The 22,114-nt window shown below is 43.1% G+C and overlaps 1 protein-coding gene across 4 annotated transcripts in view; it reads right to left on the bottom strand.

Moving 5' to 3' along the window:
- Positions 1-22,114, bottom strand: part of sdccag8 (SHH signaling and ciliogenesis regulator sdccag8) — a 415,457-nt gene that overhangs the window by 277,107 nt on the left and 116,236 nt on the right. For 3 of the 4 annotated variants that reach the window (XM_059985604.1, XM_059985603.1, XM_059985602.1), the window contains exon 12: positions 3,512-3,628. The exons of the other annotated variant lie outside the window; for it this stretch is intronic. In XM_059985604.1, the coding sequence (XP_059841587.1) occupies positions 3,512-3,628 (117 nt within the window). The remainder of the gene's footprint in view (positions 1-3,511; positions 3,629-22,114) is intronic. 4 annotated transcript variants of the gene reach the window in all.

The following is a 22,114-nucleotide window of genomic DNA, read 5'->3' on the forward strand; positions in this document are numbered from 1 at the left end:
TGGAATAAAAAAGTGAAATACTAAAGTAGCATTGATTGGTTCATAGCCTGTTCACAAAACTAATGGACAAGAGGAAGAAGTTGTTCCTAAAACATTGAGATTGGATCTTCAGGCTTGTCTATCTCCTTCTTGATGGAAGTAATTTGAAGAGGACATGTCCTAAATGGAAAGGGTCCTTAGTGATGGATGACGTCTTCCTGAGGCAGCACCTTTGGAACATGCCCTCAACAGTTGGGAGGCTAGTGCCCATGATGGAGCTGGCTGAGTTCACAACCCTCTGCAGTCTTTTCCCATCCTGTGTGTTTGAGCCTCCATACCAGGTAGTGATACAACCAGTCAGTGTGGTACATCAGAGCACAGTGCAAGCCCTTTGGCCCACAATGTTGTGTCAACCTTTTCAACTACTTTAAGATCAGTCTACCTGTTCCCTCCTACATAACCCTTCATTTTTCAATTATCCATGTGTCTATCTAAGAGTTTCTTAAATACCCCCTGATGTATCTGCCTCTGTAGAAATTAGCTAGTTTTTGTAGATGTACTAAATCTCTTGAATTCCAAATAAAATATAACTGCTGACATGCTTTCACAATTTCATCAATGAGTCAGTGCCAGGATAGATCCTGTAAAGTGATGGGGGTCCACCCTTTCCACTCCTGATCCCTTGATGAGGATTGGTGTGTGTTCTCCTGACTTCCCCTTCCTGAAATCCACAATCAATTCCTTGATCTTATCAATGTTGAGTTTAAGGTTCAAGAGTCAAGACAATCATTGACTTCAGTTTTCAGTGAATAATCCCTATTCATTCTTTCAGATTTTAACTTTTTTAAAATCATCACACAAAAAAACACAGATTTTACTCTTCCTACAGCTGCACCACCAGTGGCAGAAATTTTTCCAGCCATGCCAGGTCAGAATTCCCTTCGTGAGCTATTCCAACCTTTCCTCTTACCACACCTACTCTTCTTGAAAATACCTTACATCATCTCTCTTAACTAGGGGACCAGGGGCCTTGATTCCATTTCATCTTCCACCTCTCTGAAACATCTCGACAAGTTTCATAATGTGAAAGGATCTTTATAAGAAAAAGTTGTTAATAATTGTTTCTGAGATGACAAATGAAGATGAGAGTGAGAGACAAAAAATGTGTATCCACTAGAAGTATAAATATTTAGGTGCAAAGGAAGATTAAAATTAAAATATGAAAATTAATTAGGGATCCATCACTTAACATTTATGCTCATAAATGAAAAATACTGCATTTCAAAGAAGCCTTAAATATGCTAGTTCATCAACACCACATACACGACTAAAAATTTTAGGAGAGTAATTCACACTTCCAAGTCATTAATCCGATGTTTAGTTTATTTTCTTAATTTATATTCTCTTAATAACTACAATTTTTTTGAGAAAGATTGTATTAATGTATAATGAAAAACATTATGTCAGTCAGAGTGTTCGATACCTCCGTACTAAGCACTCCAAAGTGTAAGTATGGAACACACTGCAAGTCACACATTGATACACTTATCCTCTTATTCTGCCAATAAACTATGCATTAAGTACAAAAAGATTAGTAATTTACTGAGTTGAGTGGCCAGAATCACTTAGTACCTGGCACCTCAGCTTCATGTTTGTCCCATTCATAATTATTTTAATTAAGTAAATACAGACATGTGACTTGATTCCTTTTACTTTAATTAATGTGTTTAATTCATTTACATCAGTTAAATGTGCTTCAAGTTTTCTTTCTTTAAAAAGTGTTAAAATTTCATTATGTATTTATTTTCAACTGTTTTTTAATGTGTGATCATCAGAGACATTTGGAAGCAATTTTGATTTTTCTTCGATGTTTCTATGTACATGTGACAAATAAAGCTAATCTTTATATTGCAACGGGGCCAGTATGGAATGGCCTAATGAAATTCAAAATGATGCCATGTGCGAAGTTCTTTTTACCTCTGGTCACTTTAATAATTATCTCTAAGAACGTACCTTTACCTGAGTCTGCTATTGATGGAACATTTACTGATCAGGGTAGGAATTAGAACTGTAAAGCATTTAGATATGAGTAAAAACCTTAAGACAAAGAAGAGGATGTTTCTGACCATACTATCAACATAAGAAAGATGATATTACAAAAGTAATGAAAGAGAAAACAAATGGTAATATTTCCTAAGGAATATACATAAAAGGAAATTATTAATAAGATGACAATGGAACATAGTGCCTATAGCTGTCCATAGGCAGGTATGAATAAAAACATCCAATTCCTTTTCTTCTTAAGTCTGTACAAGCTGCGTAACATTTTATTGAATACTAATGCAATTGTCACAAACTCAGCACACCGAAGCAATTGTCACAAACTCAGCACACCGAAGCAATTTACGTTTGGTCGTCTGACGATCACAAAAGAATTATTTAATCTTAATAATGTCCCATCTTGTTTTCTGAAGTAGTGTAGTCTCAAACTTAATTGCAATATGTTGGCATAAAGTAACTATTTTTAAGCTTCGTCATAGCATACGAGCAATTAGTGAAAAGATATGCTCTGTATAAATATCAGCAAACTTGGCAGTACTAGTACATGCAATATTCTTAAGCACATTGTCCTCATATTGTATTTGTTGAGCTCCTCTAATTACATTTTTATTTTTCTTTCACTTCATATTTTCTTATTTTTCATACTTATTTCCCCCAAACTATTTATAGCTCTGCCAGCCAACACATACTTAAATTTGGGTTTAAAGTTATGAAAAAAAATATGGGGAAGCAAGCATAAGCATGAAATACTGTTTGCTGGTGGGAGCAACATCGTTTTCCACATCTTGCCACCATCACTCTTTGGAGTACAGATTTCATCTACCAGCTTTGCCCAGTTACATTACTGGTAAAAATGTACTAGAAACTTTAAGCCACACTTTACTTCCTAACACTGATATTGATGGTCATCTTGTAACACTAAAATCAGTCTATAATATCAATTGCACGCTTTCTCAAGTTTACAAGACATCCAAAATGTTGATATTTACGATCTAGCCATTTATGGCAACCAGACAAATCCATGTCTATACTAAACAAAAAAGGTCTTATCAATCCAATCAAATTAATGACAGTTAAAATCAAAGAACCATAATTTCCAAACAAATCTTAAACAAATTACAACTACTAAATCATAAGCATCATATAAGTTGCTTTAGATCATTCAAATACTTTGTAATGATAAACCCGAAGGCAGAGCCCACTGTTCTGCAACGGCAAGGATGAGTTTCTGCAGATGTGCCAGCTTTTCTTGGTTGGAATGTTAGCCATCACTGGCTAAAAGCAATAAATTAATAATATCCACTCTTTAGATAGTGAGGCCTTTTCAAAATCCGTAAGAACATAAAAACAATGTTCCACTTGTTGTCATTTTCATTTCCCTTTCACACCTCCCCCGCATACCCCCTGCTACCACATTCTGAATTTGTAACTTTCAGGAAAGCTTTCTCAATCTGTTTATAGAGGCTCCTACCTGTCTTTGGAGTTCTAATTCTCGATACATTTTCATTCTGTGCTCTCTGAATTCCTTCTCGGCCTCCTCTTTCTTCATTTTGACCTGATTCAATTGATATCGTAATTCACCAGATTCCTTAAGGTTAAAGAAAAATGAAAATAATTGTTCATTCGTGAGTTCCAAATTTTTCAGAAAATGTTACAAATTTTGTATTAACAAAATGGCCTCAGTGCCACCTAGAGGAATTTAAAGGAAATTACTTGAGCTTTAAATGATCAGATATCCAAACCTGTAGACATACTGGCACATTTGCCATTAGCTCAGCAATCAAAACATCAATTTACAACTGCAAATTAGAATTTATTTGATCTATCGCTAATCTAGGTCGACAAATGAGACAGCCAACTGGAAGCCTATTCTATTCAAAGGTGCTTCTCCAACAATCCAAAACAACAGATAAAATGTAAATAAATCTGGATTATAATGCTTTCAAGTTGTAATAAGAAGGCAAAGAATCCTATGACCTCACTATAAATATTGTTATAATGGTTTGTTGATTATATTGCATATAGTTCTGGTTACTGCACTATAGGAAAGGTGTGGTAGACATAGAAAGAGTGCAGAAGAAATTCTGCAGATGATGACTATTGACTATCAATGATTATTTCAGCAGGCCTTTAGGTGTGTGTTTATTTGTGAAACAAGAAAACAAAATCTTTTCTAAAAATGCTCATCACACTGAATTAAGGGTAGTTCTTTTGTTTTAAATAAAAGTCAGATCCACTATTGAATCATAGCTCATCAACATCTATATTAAAGTAGAATCAATACTTAGTGGCTACAAATGAACATAACTGTTTAAGGCTGAGGTTCTCAACCTGGGGTCCATGGACTCCTCGATTGATGGTAGGGGTCCATGACATAAAAAAGGTTGGGAACCTCTCGTTTAAAAGAATTCTCTCTCTATTTTGATGAATGGCCTGTGTCTGTGTTGCATGTCTCCGTGATTCTAATTACAAGACCATGCATGAAGTACACTCCACCTGAACAAGTGAACTTAAGAAGGGGATGAACACAAGGTAGTATCTTTGTTCAGAAAAGTTTCTTGGATCCTGCCAACCACAATAAAAACTTTCCTTTTGAGAGGTATGAAATTAATAGGAGAAAGCAAAAGACCAGTGAACATATGATCAGTACAAAATGGCACCTCAGAACTTGCCTAAGGTATTTACTCCTGAAGAAGTACTCAACAACAGACTTATGCTTGGAAGTGTACTCTCAAAAATTCAAAGTAAATTTATTTAAGTATGTTCATGTCACCATATACTACTTTAATATTCATTTTCTTGCAGACATTTACAGCAGAACAACAAAAGAATCAACAAAAAACTACACACAAAGACTGACAAACAACTGATGTGCAAAAAAGTAAGGCATTTGATAAGGTTCTCCATGCAAGGCTCATTCTGAAAGAAAGAGGGCAAAGGATCCAAGGAGTCCTTGCTTTGTGGATCCAGAATTGGCTTGCCTACAGAAGGCAAAGGGTGGTTGTAGATGGTTTGTATTCTGCATTGAGGTTGGAGACCAGTGGAGTTCTGCAAGGATCTGTTCTGGGACCCCTCCTCTTTGTGATGAAGAAGCAGAAGTGTGGGTTATTAAGTTTGCTGATGACACAAAGGTTGGGGTGTTGTGGATAGTCTGGAGGGTTGGTAGAGGTTACAGAGGGACATCAATTAAGATGCAGAATTTGGAGACAGAGTTCAAACCAGATAAATGTACAATGGTTCATTTTGATAGGTCAAATTTGAAGACAATATCAATGGTAAGACTCTTGGCAGTGTGGAGGATCAGAGAGATCTTGGGGTTCATTTCTATAGGACACTCAAAGCTGCTGTGCAGGTTGACAATGTTGTTAAGAAGGTGTATGGTGTGTTGGCATTTATCAGCCATGGGACTGAGTTCAATAACCATGAGGTAATGTTATAGCTTTATAAGACTTTGGTCAACCCTACTTGGAGTACTGTGTTCAGTTCTGGTCACCTCACTGCAGGAAGGATATATATATACTATAGAAAGAGTGCAGAGGAGATTTACAAGGATGTTGCCTGGATTGGAGAGTGTGCCTTATGAAAATAGATTGAGTGATCTTGGCCTGTTTGCCTTGGAGTGACAGAGGATGAGTGGTGACCTGAAAGAGGTGTACAAGATGATAAGAAGCATTGATCATGTAGATAGCCAGAGGCTTTTTCCCAGAGAGGAAATGGCTAATGTGACAAGGCATCGTTTTAAGGTGCTTGAAAATAGGTACAGAGGGGAAGTCAGGGGTAAGTTTTTCCACACAGAGTGGTGATGCATAGAATGCACTGTTGGCAACAGTGGTGGAGGCAGATACAATAGGATCTTTTAAGAGATTCTTAGATAGGTACATGGAGCTTAGAAAAATAGAGGACGACAATATGCTAGGGAAATTCTAGGTAGTCTCTGGAGTAGGTTACATGGTCAGCATAACATTGTGGGCCCAAGGGCCTGTAACGTGCTGTAGATTTCTATGTTTCATTTTATTTCTATGAACTGGCCAAAGTTGACTGGAAAGGGACACCAGCGGGAAGGACGGCAGAGCAGCAGTGGCTGGAGTTTATGTGAGAAGTGAGGAAGGTGCAAGACAGATATATTCCAAAAAAGAAGAAATTTTCGAATGAAAAAAGGATGCAACCATGGCTGACAAGAGAAGTCAAAGCCAAAGTAAAAGCAAAGGAGAGGGCATACAAGGAAGCAAAAATTAGTGGGAAGTCAGAGGATTGGGAAGTTTTTAAAAGCTTACAAAAGGATACTAAGAAGGCCATTAAGAGGGAAAAGATGAAACTATGAAAGGAAGCTAGCAAATATCAAAGAGGATACTAAAAGCTTTTTCAAGTATATAAAGAGTAAAAGACAGGTGAGAGCAGATATAGGACCGATACAAAATGTTGCTGGAGAAATTGTAATAGGAGATAAGGAGATGGCAGAGAAACTGAACAAGTATTTTGGATCAGTATTCACTGAGGAAGACATCAGCAGTATACTGGAAACTCAAGGGTGTCAGGGAAGAGAAGTGTGTGCAGTCACAATTATGACAGAGAAAGTACTCAGGAAGCTGAATAGTCTAAGGGTAGATAAATCTCCTGGACCAGATGGAATGCACCCTCATGAAGGAAGTAGCTGTGGAGATTGCGGAAGCATTAGCAATGATCTTTCAAAAGTCAATAGATTCTGGCATGGTCCTGGAGGATTAGAAGATCGCAAATGTCACTCCGCTATTTAAGAAGGAGACAAGGAAGCAAAAAGGAAATTATAGACCTGTTAACTTAACATTGGTGGTTGGGAAGTTGTTGGAGTCGATTGTCAAGGATGAGGTTACAGAGTACCTGGAGGCATATGACAAGATAGGCAGAACTCAGCATGGTTTCCTTAAAGGAAAATCCTGCCTGACAAACCTAGTGTAATTTTTTGAGGAATTTACAAGTAGGCTAGACAAGGGAGATGCTGTGGATGTTGTGTATTTGGATTTACAGAGGGCCTTTAACAAGGTGCTCACATGGAGCCCATGGAATTATGGGAATGTTACATACGTGGATAGAGCGTTGGTTTATTGGCAGGAAACAGAGAGTGGGAATAAAGGGATCCCATTCTGGTTGGCTACCAGTTACCAGTGGTGTTCCACAGGGGTCTGTGTTGGGGCTGCTTCTTTTTACGTTGTATATCAATGATTTGGATTATGGAATAGATGGCTTTGTGGTTAACTTTGCTGATGATACAAAGATAGGTGGAGGGGCCAGTACTGCTGAGGAAACAGAAAGTCTGCAGAGAGACTTGGTTAGATTGGGAGAATGGGCAAAGAAGTGGGAAATGAAAGAAAATGTTGAAAAGTGTATGGTCATGCACTTTGGTAGAAGAAATAAATGGGCAGACTATTACTTAAATGGGGAGAGAATTCAAAGTTCTGAGATGCAACGGGATTTGGCAGTCCTCGTGCAGGATACCCTTAAGGTTAACCTCCAGCTTGAGTCGGTGCTGAAGAAGGCGAATGCAATGTTGGCATTCATTTCTAGAGGAATAGAGTAGAGGAGCAGGGATGTGATATTGAGGCTCTATAAGGCACTGGTAAGACCTCACTTGGAATACTGTGTGCAGTTTTGGGCTCCTTATTTAAGAAAGGATGTGGTGACATTAGAGAGGGTTCAAAGAAGATTCACTAGAATGATTCCGGGAATGAGAGGGTTAACATATGAGGAATGTTTGACCGTTCTTGGACTGTACTCCTTGGAGTTTAGAAGAATGAGGGGGGACCTCCTAGAAACATTTTGAATGTTGAAAGGCATGGACAGAGTGGATGTGGCAAAGTTGTTTCCCATGGTGGGGGAGTCTAGTACGAGAGGGCATGACTTAAGGATTGCTAGACGCCCATTCAGAACAGAGATGTGAAGAAATTTTTTTAGCCAGAGGTGGTGAATCTGTGGAATTTGTTGCCACGGGCGGCAGTGGAGGTCAAGTCATTGGGTGTATTTAAGGCAGAAATTGAGAGGTATCTGAGTAGCCAGGGCATCAAAGGTTACGGTGAGAAGGCAGGGGAGTGGGACTAAATGGGAGAATGGATCAGCTCGTGATAAAATGGCAGAGCAGACTTGATGGGCTGAATGGCCGACTTCTACTCCTTTGTCTTATGGTCTTCTATGTTCTAAAGTCATACTGTGCAAATAAAAAAAGTAAGTAAACGAATGAGTTGTAGAGTCCTTGAAAGTGAAATTGCATGTCGTAGAATCAGTTCAGAGTTGAGGTGAGTAAAGTTATCCACACTGGTTCAAGAGCTTGATGGCTGAAGGAAGTAATTCTTCCTGAGCCTACTGGTGCAGGACACAAGGGTCCTATACCTCCTTCCCAATAGTAGCAACAAGAAGAGAGTATGGCCTGGATAGTGGGGTCCTTCATGGTGGATGCTTCTTTCTTGTGGAAGCGCTCCCTGTGCTCAATGGTGGAGAGGGCTTCCATTCATGAACATTGGTGTTTCCATACCAGGCTTCATGAAACCATTCAGGATACTCTCCACTGTGCACCTATAGAAACTTGTCAAAATTTTCAATGACACACCAAAAGACAGTAGAGGTGTTGTCATGCCTTCTTTGTGATGGCAATGACAATGGCTCTCAAGGGTGGGAGAAAGAGTACTTGGAGGAAACTCAGAGTTGTCATGCACGAGAGAGCATACAATTACAATTTATAGTGAGGAGTCAACAAAACAGAATGCAGATGGTGCGAGTAAGCACAAAGAATCCTCCAGAGTGGTGGAAGGAACATTAAACAAGGCTGAAGAAAACCAAAAACCCAAGGATCACCAAGGCATAAATAAAAAGCCAGAACAACTGGTGATGAGCAAGGAAAAGCAATGTTTGCCCTTATTTAGGTTTGTACTTATGGTTTGGAATGTGTGTTACACTTTAACTATCTGACACTTAATTGAGATATCAAATATCTTCTTAGATAATATAAGAGAATAGCTATAGATCTTAAAATCCAGAAATAAGTCAAGACCATAATAAATATTTTGAATTATTTCTTCAAAAGTTGTAATAAACATACATTTGTACTAAATAATAATGAAATGAAACTTATGAGTCAAAAAGTTTCTTTCAACATATTGTTGTCAAAGACTTTGTGTAGATGCATACAAAGGTAAAATAGTTTTGAAATTGCCAAACCTGACATACATGAGAGGAATTAAATGTTTGTTGGGGCTTACTCAATAACTGCATTGGTTTCTTACTTATCAGAAATAGTGAAATCAGCCAAACATTTAAAAAGCTGGGGCGAATTCCAAGTAGTAGTGCTGTTACGGATGCAGTTTCAGATGGCACAGAGAAGCACAGCGATGACTTGCTAGCATCAAATAAAACTACTAAGATTAGATTAGATCAGATTCAACTTTATTGTCATTGGGCCGAGTACAGATACAAAGCCAAATGAAATGCAGTTAGCACCTAACCAGAAATGCAAAGAATAGTGTTACTTACAAAATAACTGCGAATAAAAAGTAAGTGCTACGGCACACAAATATAAAAGTACTGAGACAGTACAATATGGGTGCAATACTGCTTAGTGCTGTGATGTGAGGTTCAGCAGGGTCACAGTCTCAGGGAAGGAGCTCTTCCTGTGCCTGTTGGTGCGGGAGCAGAGGCTCCTGTAGTGCCTACCGGATGGGAGGAGAGTAAAAAGTCCATGGTTAGGGTGAGATGCATCCTTGATAATGCTTTGCGCCCTGCCCAGGAAGCGTTTATGGTAGATTTTCTCAATGATGGGCAATTGGGTGCTGATAATCCGCTGTACTTTATTAACCACACTTTCTCTGGAAAATGATTACTGCAATCAATAGCCTGCAACTTCCCTTTCAGAGATGAACTTTTGAAGCACCTGTATGGCATGGTACTTTTGCAGTGGGAACTGAAGACTCAAAAGTGCAGGACGGTTGTGGAGTGGTGGGTACGAGCTAAATCAAGGCAATGGGGCCTGGGCCTGAGAGCAAAGAATGAGCCAATGTTTGGCCACTGCAGGACTGGGCTTGGAACCAATTCAAAGCAGTAAGTCCAAGGTAGGGCAAAGCTGAGGCGGAAGGGCTTGAACATTAAGGTGAGAGCAAGGAATAAGCTGATGTTTGACAGATTTAAGCGCCAGGCTAGACTGGTAAAGGTCAGATTTGTGTGAAATCAAGAGATGGTCCTGGATCCCAGAGTGTATCAAAGTGGCAGGGTCCAGGTCTGAGAATGAGGAATGACTTGAGGTTTGACCTATTTAAGTGCTAGGCCAGATTTAAAAGGTCAGAGGTGAGGGACAGGCAGGTGTTCAGCTCACTGCGCGGCTAGGTTTTCTCAACTCCACACTGAACTGAGGCTGTGGCCTGCAACAAATGGGTTCCTGGATCAGATACAGTGATGACTGACTGTTGACTCACTTTCATGAACTTCAGTTCTGAATATTATTTACTTACTTTTTATTGTTTGCTTGTTTGTTTTTTTTTAAACATCGGGTGCTTGGTGGACTTTTTTTAATGGGTTCTTTTGGGTTTCTTTGTTTTGTGGCTGCTTGTAAGGAGATGAATCTCAATGTATAATAATTTATTATACATTTAGTATAATAAATATACTTTGAACTTTGAACGAAATGTTAAATATTAGTTTAGATATTATTATCTAAGGAGCAATACAACTCAGCCTGAACCTGGAGCAGGATGGACATGCATTCAGGGCATTAACAGTCACAACAGTAAGTTAAGCATATATGAAATAAATAAATATATTTCCCAGTGGGCAACCACTTTAATCCCAACCCCCACTGCCAGTTGATGGTTTCCTCTACTGCCATGACGAGACTACTCTGGTTGGTGGGGAAGCACTTCACATTCCATTGGGGTAGCCTCCAACTGATGGCATGTACATCAATTTCTCTAACTACTTACAATTTTTTCCCTCCCTCTTTCTTTCATTCTCCACTCTGACTCCCCTCTTACCACTGACTCTTCTCCTCATCTGCCAATCACCTCTTCCTGGTGCTCTTCCTCTTTCCCTTTCTCCCATTGTCCACTCTCCTTTCCCATCAGATTCCCTCTTCTTCAGCCCTTTATCTTTTCTACCTATCACCTCCCAATCATGCAATGTTGTTCTTTTAGAAATAAGATTGCTACCAATGATGATAGCTGAACTTGGACATTATTTTTCCTGTGTGATATTTGTTTGGCATAACCAAGTGATATGCATTGCCATGAAAAGGTTTCTCAAATGTTAGATCAACCATGGCAAGTGCACGAAAGTATTCTTAATATATTCCTTTTTTTTTGCAATGCATCCTAACTGAAACTTCATGATTTCAATGAATTAGTATTTATTGCCATGTTACCACAGCCTCAGAATAAATGAGGTAGCAAATATATCCACCTGCTCACTTGAATATGAAATACCAGTACACACTCCCTTCCAGAGACAAAAAATACAATCAAAAAGAAAGAATGTTTAGCAGGCATGCCCTTTTCTCTCCTTCTCTCCACGTTACATGCCTGGTAATATTACGTTCCACAAAGGATCACTTGTTTTGTCCAGGCTTAAGTGATACTGCTGATCCTTTCATAATTGAAGGCTTTCCACGTTGTCGCGATCCAACCGAAAGTAAATAGAACAGTCCTGTTGCTTCAAGATCCTGTCATAGGTCCTTAAAAACTAATTGGAAATGACTGGTGTTGTCAGAGAAACTTCTCAGTTTAACATTTACAACCTTGACTAGTTCAGAATCTTTGGAACTTTGTCCCTGAGAGAACGGCCAGACAATTGGATTGACACTGACAGCAGATCTAGAGAGGCTTTCGTTTGCTCCATACTTTATTATCGTATTACTTAAAAGTGGTATCACTGGCAAAAACAACATGCATTGCCCATTTCCTAAGATGGAGGTTGAAGTGTATGGACCAATTTATTTGAGAGCAATGACTCCCCCCCCACCCGCAGCACTATGTATTGATCTGTTGTCTATGCATGCACATTGGTCTCTTTCTCTCTCTCTCTCACTGCAATGTGAATATACCAGTTAAAGTCATCTCCTACATGCATGCTTTATTTAAACAATATGTATTTGTGCACAGACACAACAAATTGGTGACAAGTATGAACCTGAATGTCAGAGAATATCATGAACTGCACTGACAGTTACGGGACGAAACAGCAACAGTTAAACAGCATGAGAAAGCCGAAGGACCTCTGAGTAACAGTGAAAGATGCGCTGAATTTAAAATGAAAATAACATGCCAATGGCTTCATTTGGGAAAACTGATGAAGGCTGTGAGTTGTATATTGAGAGGGTTGAACTGTATTGTAACATGAACAAGGAGCAGCTAAAGAAAGCCTCTACACTTCTCAGCTAAAAAAACCATAAGACATAGGACCAGAATTAGGCCATTCAGCCCACTGAGTCCACTCCACCATTCCATCATTGCTGATATCAGATCCCATTCAACCCCATACGTCTGCCATTTCACTATATCCCTTGATGCCCTGACCGATCACAAATCGATCAACTTCTGCTTTAAATATACCCACAGACTTGACCTCCACTGCAGTCTGTGGCAGAGCATTCTACAGATTCACCGCTCTCTAGCTAAAAAGATTCTCCCTTACCTCTGCTGAAAGATCACCCTTCAATTTTGAGGCTGTGCCCTCTAGTGCTGGATATCCCCACCAGAGGGAACATCCTCTCCACATCCACCTTTATCTAGTCCTTTCAACATTTGGTAGGTTTCAATGAAATCCCCACACATCCTTCTAAATTCCAGTGAGTATAGGCCCAAAGCTGCCAAACACTCTTCATTGCTGAAATCAGCTCCGTGAACCTCCTCTGGTCTCTCTCCCAGTGATAATATATCTTTTCTGAGATAAGACCAGTCTCTTCCCCAAGCCATCAGACTCAATACACAGAGCCTGGACTGACACCAACCTACTGACCTCTACTGTGCCGATTGTCTTTATTGTACTGCCTGCACTGTTTTGTGCACTTTATGCAGTCCTGCGTAGGTCTGTAGTCTAGTGTAGATTTTGTGTTGTTTTATGCAGTTTCAGTGTGGTTTTTGTATTGTTTCATGTAGCCCCATGGTCCTGAAAAACGGTGTTTTTACTGTGTACTGTACCAGCAGTTATAGTCGAAATGACAATAAAAAGTGACTTGACTTGACATAGTCTTTTACACAACCTAGTAACCCCTGAAAAGCCAGCAAGCAAGATGTTCGATGAAATTGTTACAATTTTACAAATTGAGACTTGAATCTGCTGGCAATAGCTCAGAGATTTAGATTTTATGAAACATAGAAAACCTACAGCACAATACAGGCCCTTCAGCCCACAATGGTGTGCCGAACATGTACTTGCTTTAGAAATTACCTAGAGTTACCCATAGCCCTCTATTTTTCTAAGCCCCAGGTACCTTCCAGGAGTCTCTTAAAAGACCCTATCGTATCCGCCTCCACCACCGTCGCCGGCAGCCCATTCCATGGACTCCCACTCTCTGTGTAAAAAACGTACCCCTGACATCTCCTCTGTACTTCCAAGCACATTAAAACTGTGCCCTCTCATGTTAGCCATTTCAGCCCTGGGAAAAAGCCTCTGACTATCCACACGATCAATGCATCTCATCATCTTATACACGTCTATCAGGTCACCTCTCATCCTTCGTCACTCCAAGGAGAAAAGGCCGACTTCACTCAACCTATTTTCATAAGGCATGCTCCCCAATCCAGGCAACATCCTTGTAAATCTCCTCTGCACCCTCTCTACAGAGTCCACATCCTTCCTGTAGTGAGGCAACCAGAATTGAGCACAGTACTCCAAGTGAGATCTGACCAGGGTCCTTTATAGCTATAACATTACCTCTCGGCTCATAAACTCAATCCCACGGTTGATGAAGGCCAATGCACCGTTTGCCCTTCTTAATCAGAGTCAACCTGCGCAGCTGCTTTGAGTGTCCTATGGACTCGGACTCCAAGATCCCTCTGATCCTCCATATTGCCAAGAGTCTTACCATTAATCCTATATTCTGCCACCATATTTGACCTACCAAAATGAACCACCTCACACTTATCTGGGTTGAACTCCCATCTGTCATTTCTCAGTCCAGTTTTGCATCCTATTGATGTCCCACTGTAACCTCTGACAGCCCTCCACACTATCCACAACACCCCCAACCTTTGTGTCATCAACAAATTTACTAACCCATCTCTCCACTTCCTCATCCACGTCATTTATAAAAATCAGAAAGAGTAGGGGTCCCAGAACAGATCCCTGAGGCATGCCACTCGTCACTGACCTCCATGCAGAATATCACCCATCTAAAACCACTCTTTGCCTTCTGTGGGCAAGCCAGTTCTGGATCTACAAAACAATGTCTCCTTGGATCTCATGCCTCCTTATTTTCTCTATAAGCCTTGCATGGGTTACCTTATCAAATGCCTTGCTGAAATCCATATACACTACATCTACTGCTCTACCTTCATCAATGCGTTTAGTCACATCCTCAAAAAATTCAATCAGGCTTGTAAGGGAAGACGTGCCTTTGACAAAGTCATGCAGACTATTCCTAATCATATTATACCTCTCCAAATGTTCATAAATCCTGCCTCTCAGGATATTTTCCATCTTATCAACCACTGAAGTAAGACTCACTGGTCTATAATTTCCTGGGTGATCTCTACTCCCATTCTTAAATAAGGGAACATCTGCAATCCTTCAATCCTCTGGAACCTTTCCCGTCCCCATTGACGATGCAAAGATCCTCCTCCCTCGTCTCCCACAGTAGCCTGGAGTACACCTCGTCTGGTCCCAGAGTCTTATCCAATGTGATGCTTTCCAAAAGCTCCAGCATATCCTCTTTCTTAATGTCTATATTCTCAAGCTTTTTGATCTGCTGTAAGTCATCCCTACAATTGCCAAGATCTTTTACTGTAGTGCATACTGAAGCAAAGTATTCATTAAGTACCTCTGCTGTCTCCTCCGGTTCCATACACGTTTTTCCACTGTCACACTTGATTGGTCCTGTGCTCTCACATCTTATCTTCTTGCTCTTCACATACTTGTAGAATGCACTGGGGTTTTCTTCACCCCTGCTCACAGACTGACTGCTAACAGATTGAAGATTTGGCCAAAATCTGTTCAGGATGCCAAAAAGTTCAAAATGCACCCCCACAGGCACCGTTACACCTGCGGGCAATCATCACAGTGACAAAGAGTACACATTGACCTTGCTGGGCCATTCATGGATTCTATGTTTCTGATTGCTATGGATGTTCATTTGAATTGGCTGGAAATTATACCAATGAAGTCAACCACGTCGGCAAAGACTGTCCCCACTCTGAGGACCATCTTCGCCAGAAATGGCTTACCTGAACAAACTGCGACTGACCACGGACCACAGTACACATCAGAATTCCAACTGTTCATGAAGAAAAATGGCATCAGACATTTCAAGTTGGCTCCTCACCACCCAGCAGCAATTGGGTTAGCTGAAAGGTTTATCCAAACTTTCATGCTTAAAGCGATGGACAATGAGGACATTTCTCTACAGCACAAGGTGGACAATTTCCTTTATGTGTATCAGAACTCTGTTTATGCAATAACAAATTAAACAAAAGCAATGCTGTTCATGAGCAGTAATCTGAGGTCTCACATAGACCCCCTGAAACCAGACATTTGGAAGGAAGTGCAGAAAAAACAGTACAGCCAGTTGCCAAGTGAAGCAGCAAGGAGTCCAAGTGTGTGATGAACAAGACGACAAATGGACACCTGGTAGGATAGCTACAAGAAATGGACAGCTAATGTAGACAGTAGATGTTGGACAGACACATTACAGTCACCGGTACCTCTCAGTGATGATGTCACTGACAGCAACATGACACTGGAAACTGAGAACGTTGTCTTAGGCAAGACACCGACCAAACCTGATGTTACTCTGCAGGTTCAGAGGCATGATGAGAACGTTATCATTAACAGGACGCCTGCCAAACCTGATGCCAATCCACAGGTCCAGAGGCATTATCCTGAAAGAATCAGAGCGCCACCCAAAAGAATGCATCTTTGGAACTGTGCAGTTAGTAATGAACTGTTATTGTGAAAACATGTTTACTTGGAATACGAGTTTATGGAAGGGAAATTATTCCAGGGGTAATTGATAAGTTCGTGGCCTAAGGTAGAAGGAGTCAATTTTAGAAAACCTAGCACATTTATTTTTCCTACATTTACACACTTAGTCCAGCAGTTGTGGAGTGTATGGATCCCTTCTTTGTAGAAGTGGTCCACAGCAGGGGTGATTGATATGTTCGTGGCCTAAGGTAGTAGAAACTTTCTGCATTTTCACTCAAGGAGTTGAACTGCACATGCATGTAATGAGAGTTGTATAACCTACCTTCTTCTACCTTAGGCCACAAACTTATCAATCACCTTGCTGTGGACCACCTGGAGGTCTAAGACGCTCTCGTTATGTACACGTGCAGTTCAACTTTTTGAGTGATAATGCAGAAAGTTTTAAGTTAATAACTCATCTCCTTCTATCTCAGGCCACGAAGTTATCAATCACTCCTGCTATGGACCACGTCTACAAAGAAGGGATCCGTATGCTCCACGACTGCTGGACTAAGTGTCGAAAAATAAATGTGCTAGGTTTTCTAAAATTGACTCCTTCTACCTTAGGCCACAAACTTATCAATCACCCCTCGTATACAGTTTTATGTTGCATTAATCTAAAGGTGGAGGAAGTGTAATGCATGGATCTATTTTTTTTCGAGCAATGATCCCACCTCTCCTTAGCACTATGTATGTATTGATCTATTGTCTGCACATGTGCTGTTGTCTATGCATGCGCATTGCTCTCTCTCTCGCTGCAATGCGAATACACCAGCTAAAGCCATCTCCTGCTTCTCTTTTACTTAATTGATATGCAGTTGTGCATTGATACAACTGAAATGGTGAACCATCTTTTTAAACTACTAGATATATATGTATACACACATATACACTCTCATCATTTGGCTTTGAAACAGCAATATCTGTTAGTCTTAAGTCTTGATAAAGGTAGTAAACATTTATTAGATACAGGAGTACCGTGCAGTTCCTTCAATGCTTATTTCCTGTGATGTCGTCCTCACTGCTGCTTGAGCTGATAAGTAGCAAATAATATTTGCCCTACACAAGTAACCAATATCCCTTTATATAATTTTTTTATTAACAGTGAGACTCAACCATCAACACTCTGGAAACTACTAATAACTGATATCATTAACAAGAATCCTAAATGGACCAGACATCTAGATAATGTAGCGGTGTGCTACACGCAGCGCTAAAATTACGACACAGTCGGTAACTGCAGTCGAAGGAAAAAACTTTATTCGAAATCCTCAGCCTCACTTTTAAGCCTCCCTCAACCTGCCCCCCGTGGCGCAGAGGCTCCAAAGCTCTGTGCTCGCAAACCCCCGTAGGCTATCTAATTGTGAGCCAGTTCGGATGTGCCAGGAAATGGGTCGCCACATAACCCCCCCCCCCCCCCCCCCCAGAACCGGCGACACCCCCCCCCCCCCGCCCCTGATGTCCACAGTCTGGGCCAGAACCTGCTTGGGAGGTCGGCCTCTGCGCCAAGTTATGAATGGAGTCGAAAACACGGCGCCGCCAGGCTGCCGGGACGACGGGACGGGGCTGGCCAGTGGCGACGTCACAGAGTAGGGTCCTCTCACCCGGGCCTACGGGGAGGTCCTGGAGCTGCAAACCGGAGACTGCGGTTCTGTAACTCGGAATCTCATCCGCCTGCTGCGCCTCTGCCAGTGCCTCAAAGTCTACCCCTTGGGAAAGGGCATGAACGGTAGGGCGAGAGAGCGCATCCGCCACGACGTTGTCCTTACCCGAGATGTGCCGGACATCCGTCGTGTATTCAGAGATGTAGGACAGGTGGCGTTGCTGGCGGGACGACCAGGGGTCGGACGCTTTCGTAAACGCAAAGGTAAGCAGTTTGTGGTCCGTGAACGCAGTGAAGGGCCGACCTTCTAGGAAGTACCTGAAATGCCGGATTGCCAGGTAGAGCGCCAACAGTTCCCGGTCGAAAGCACTGTACTTGAGCTCGGGTGGCCGCAGGTGTTTGCTGAAAAATGCCAGGGGTTGCCAGCGACCTGCGATGAGTTGCTCCAGCACCCCACCGACTGCCGTGTTAGATGTGTCCACTGTGAGGGCGGTAGGGGCGTCCATTCTGGGATGTACTAGCATTGCGGCGTTCGCCAAAGCTTCCTTTGTTTGAACGAAAGCGGCGGCGGACTCCTCATCCCAGGTAATGTCCTTGCTCGGACCCGACATCAGGGCGAACAGGGGGCGCATGATCCGGGCAGCTGAAGGGAGGAAGCGGCGGTAGAAATTGACCATACCTACGAATTCCTGAAGGCCTTTGATCGTGGTGGGTCGGGGAAAGAGGCGGACCGCATCTACCTTAGCGGGCAGAGGGGTCTTTAGTAATCCTGTGGCCCAGGAAGTCAATGGTATCGAGTCCGAACTGGCATTTGGCGGGGTTGATTGTAAGACCGTACTCACTCAGTCGGGCGCAGAGTTGACGGAGGTGGGACAGATGCTCCTGATGACTGCTGCTGGCTATGAGGATGTCGTCCAAATAGATGAACGCGAAGTCCAGGTCCCGTCCCACCGCGTCCATTAACCGCTGGAACTTCTGTGCGGCATTCTTCAGGCCGAACGGCATGCGGAAGAACTCGAAAAGGCCAAACAGGGTGGTGAGAGCTGTTTTGGGGACGTCGTCAGGATGCATCGAGATTTGATGGTACCCTCGGACGAGGTCTACCTTGGAGAAGATCCGTGCGCCGTGCAGGTTTGCTGCAAAGTCCTGAATGTGCGGCACAGGGTTGCGGTCCGGTGTGGTAGCCTCGTTCAGCCTGCGGTAGTCGCCGCACGGTCTCCAGCCTCCCGTCGCTTTGGGCACCATGTGCAGGGGGGAGGCCCATGGGCTGTCGGACCGCCGGATGATCCCCAATTCTTCCATCCTCTGGAACTCCTCCTTCGCCAGTTGGAGCTTGTCCGGGGGAAGCTGCCGAGTGCGAGCGTGGAGGGGTGGTCCCTGAGTCGGGATGTGGTGCTGTACGCCGTGTCGGGGCATGGCCGCTGTGAACTGCGGTGCCAGAACCAATGGGAAATCTGCCAGGACACTGGTGAAGTCGTTGTCGGACAGCGTGATGGAGCCGAGGTGAGGGGCTGGCAACTGGGCTGCACCCAGGGAGAACATCTGAAAGGTCTCAGCGTGTACCAGTCTCTTCCTGGGCAGGTCGACCAGTAGGCTGTGAGCCTGCAAAAAATTCGCACCCAGAAGCGGTTGGGCTACGGCGGCCAGTGTAAAGTCCCACGTGAACTGGCTGGAGCCGAACTGTAGCTGCACCTGACGGGTGCCATAGGTCCTTACGGTGCTGCCATTCACGGCCCTCAGTGGGGGACCCAGTGCCCTGCTGCGGGTGCCGTAACTCGTCGGAGGTAAAACGCTGATCTCGGCATCAAAAACCGGCGTCCTGACCTTCTATCCCACACATACAGGAGGCTATCCCGATGGCCAGCCGCCGTAGCCATCAGCGGCAGCTGGCCCTGGTGTTTCCCGGGAACTTGCAGGGCGGGCGACAACGGCGGGCTTCTGCGCCCCACCGCTGGTGGTAGAAGCACCAGTGTTCATTGGGCCGGGGGTTGGCGGGCTCTGCGGCCAGGCCTGGACTGGTTTGCTGCTTGGAGCGTGGCTGGGAGATCTGTGCGATGGACGCCCCGCTCACCTTTTTGGCGTTCCACAGCAAGTCCGCCCAGGCTGCCACCTTCCGGGGGTCACTGAAATCCGCGTCAGACAGCAGCAGGCGTATGTCCTCGGGCAGCTGCTCCAGGAATGCCTGCTCAAACATGAGGCCTGTGTGTCCCTCGGCCAGAGACAACATCTCGTTCATTAAAGCCGATGGAGGTCTGTCGCCCAAGCCATCCAGGTGCAGTAAACGGGCAGCCCGCTCGTGCTGTGAGAGTCCGAAAGTCCTGAGGAGCAGGGCTTTGAATTCCGTGTACTTGCCGTCTGCCGGGGGCGACTGTACGAACTCCGCGACCTGGCCCGCTGTGTCCTGGTTGAGGGAGCTCACCACGTAGTAGTAGCGGATGTCTTCTGAGGTGATCTGGCGAACGTAGAATTGGGCTTCGGCTTGCTGGAACCATAGGTCCGGGCGCTGTGTCCAGAAACCCGGCAGTTTCAACGAAACCGCATGAACAGAGGCGGCGTCGGTCATTTCTGGTCCAAAAATCGTTTGGACCGTCGGGGTCACCAATTGTAGCGGTGTGCTACAAACAGCGCTAAAATTACAACACGGAGTCGGTAACTGCAGTCGAAGGTAAAAACTTTATTCGAAATCCTCAGCCTCACGTTTAAGCCTCCCTCAACTGGCCCCCCATGGCGCAGAGGCTCCAAAGCTCTGTGCTCGCAAACCCCCGTAGGCTATCTAATTGTGAGCCGGTTCGGATGTGCCAGGAAATGGGTCGCCACAATAATTTAAAAGAAAAGGTCAGAAACTGGATATCCTGTAGTGTGACTCACCTACAGGGTTCCAGAGCCTTTCCGCCATCTACAGAGCATGATAAGGGTGTGATGAAATACTCTTTACATGCTCACATGTGAGTGGCTTCAGCAGTGGCCTCAACAATATCCAGAAAAAACCAGGTCACTTGACCGACACCAAACTCTCCATCCTAAATAGTCATTTCCTCTGTCACTAGTAAATCAACTGTGAGCAATTTATAAATGTACTATAGGATCCTTCACAGCCTCAGTATTTAGTAGCCAGAACTACAAGGACAGCAAATGTATGAGATTAGTGCCACCTTCAAGTTCCATAAGGGGACACAAAGTACACTGCAGATGCTGTGGTCAAATCAACACATACAAAGAAGCTGGCTGAACTCAGCAAGTCGGGCAGCATCCACCTCCTCTTCCAGCTGCCTATCACTTCTTTCATGATTCTGCCTTCTTCTACTACCCTTAGTGCTTTCCCCTTAGATTCCTTCTTCACCTCCCCTGCCTATCCCCTCCCTGCTTCCCCTCCCCCACCCCTTGATCTTTCCTCTGATTGGTTTTTCACCTGGCACCTTCCACCCTCCCCCCACCTTCTTTATAGGGCCCCTGCCTCCTCCTTCTTCAGTCCTGACGAAGGATCTCGGCCTGAAAAGTTGACTGCTAGTTTCAACGGATGCTGCCCGACCTGCTGAGTTCATCCAACTTGTTTGTACATGTCCATAAGGGAACATTACCCTGTTTTGACAGCACATCCTTTCTGGGTCTAAAAACCAACTCTGCAACTCACGTTCTTAGTATCATTTATTTGCTCTATTTTTTCTTTTAGCATTTGTACATTTGTTGTTGCCAGTCTTTTTTTGTATGTAGGTTTTCATGGATTCTATTGTATTTCTTTATTCTGTGAATGCCTGCAAGAAATTGAATCTCAAGGGTAGTATACATTATAACATATATGTACTTTGATAACAAATTTACTTTGAGGTGTAGTCTCACCAACAGCTTGCTTAGCTGTAATGTGATGGCCCAAGTCTTACATTCTTGACCCAGCAAATGGAAGCAAGCATGCCATACAGAATCTTCACCACTTTGTCTACCTGTGTCACCATTTTCAGGGAACCATGTACCAATACCACTAAGTTTCTCTGTTCTTCAGCACATTCCAGGGCCTTGCCATTTCCTGTGAAAATGGAGAATTCTGCAAAAAAAAATCCTAGTGTATTACTCACTCCATTAGTAGCAGTGTGACATTCTTGGTTCATACAACATATCATTTCTTCTTATCCCCAAACTTATTTTCAGTGTTTGATGTGCAAGGATACCAGATCCCTCCTACACATCAACATTCTCCAGTCTATTGCCATTTAAATCATTCTCTGTCTTTGTGTTGTCCTATTAAGATAGACAACTTCCAGTTCATGCACATTATGAGTGGTTTACAGTTGACGTAGCTAAGGTCTCTATCTCCACGATGCCCTGTATGGATCAAACATATTGCATTTG

This window comes from Hypanus sabinus, chromosome 12, assembly GCF_030144855.1.
Source record: "Hypanus sabinus isolate sHypSab1 chromosome 12, sHypSab1.hap1, whole genome shotgun sequence".
Classification (NCBI taxonomy): Eukaryota; Metazoa; Chordata; class Chondrichthyes; order Myliobatiformes; family Dasyatidae; genus Hypanus; species Hypanus sabinus.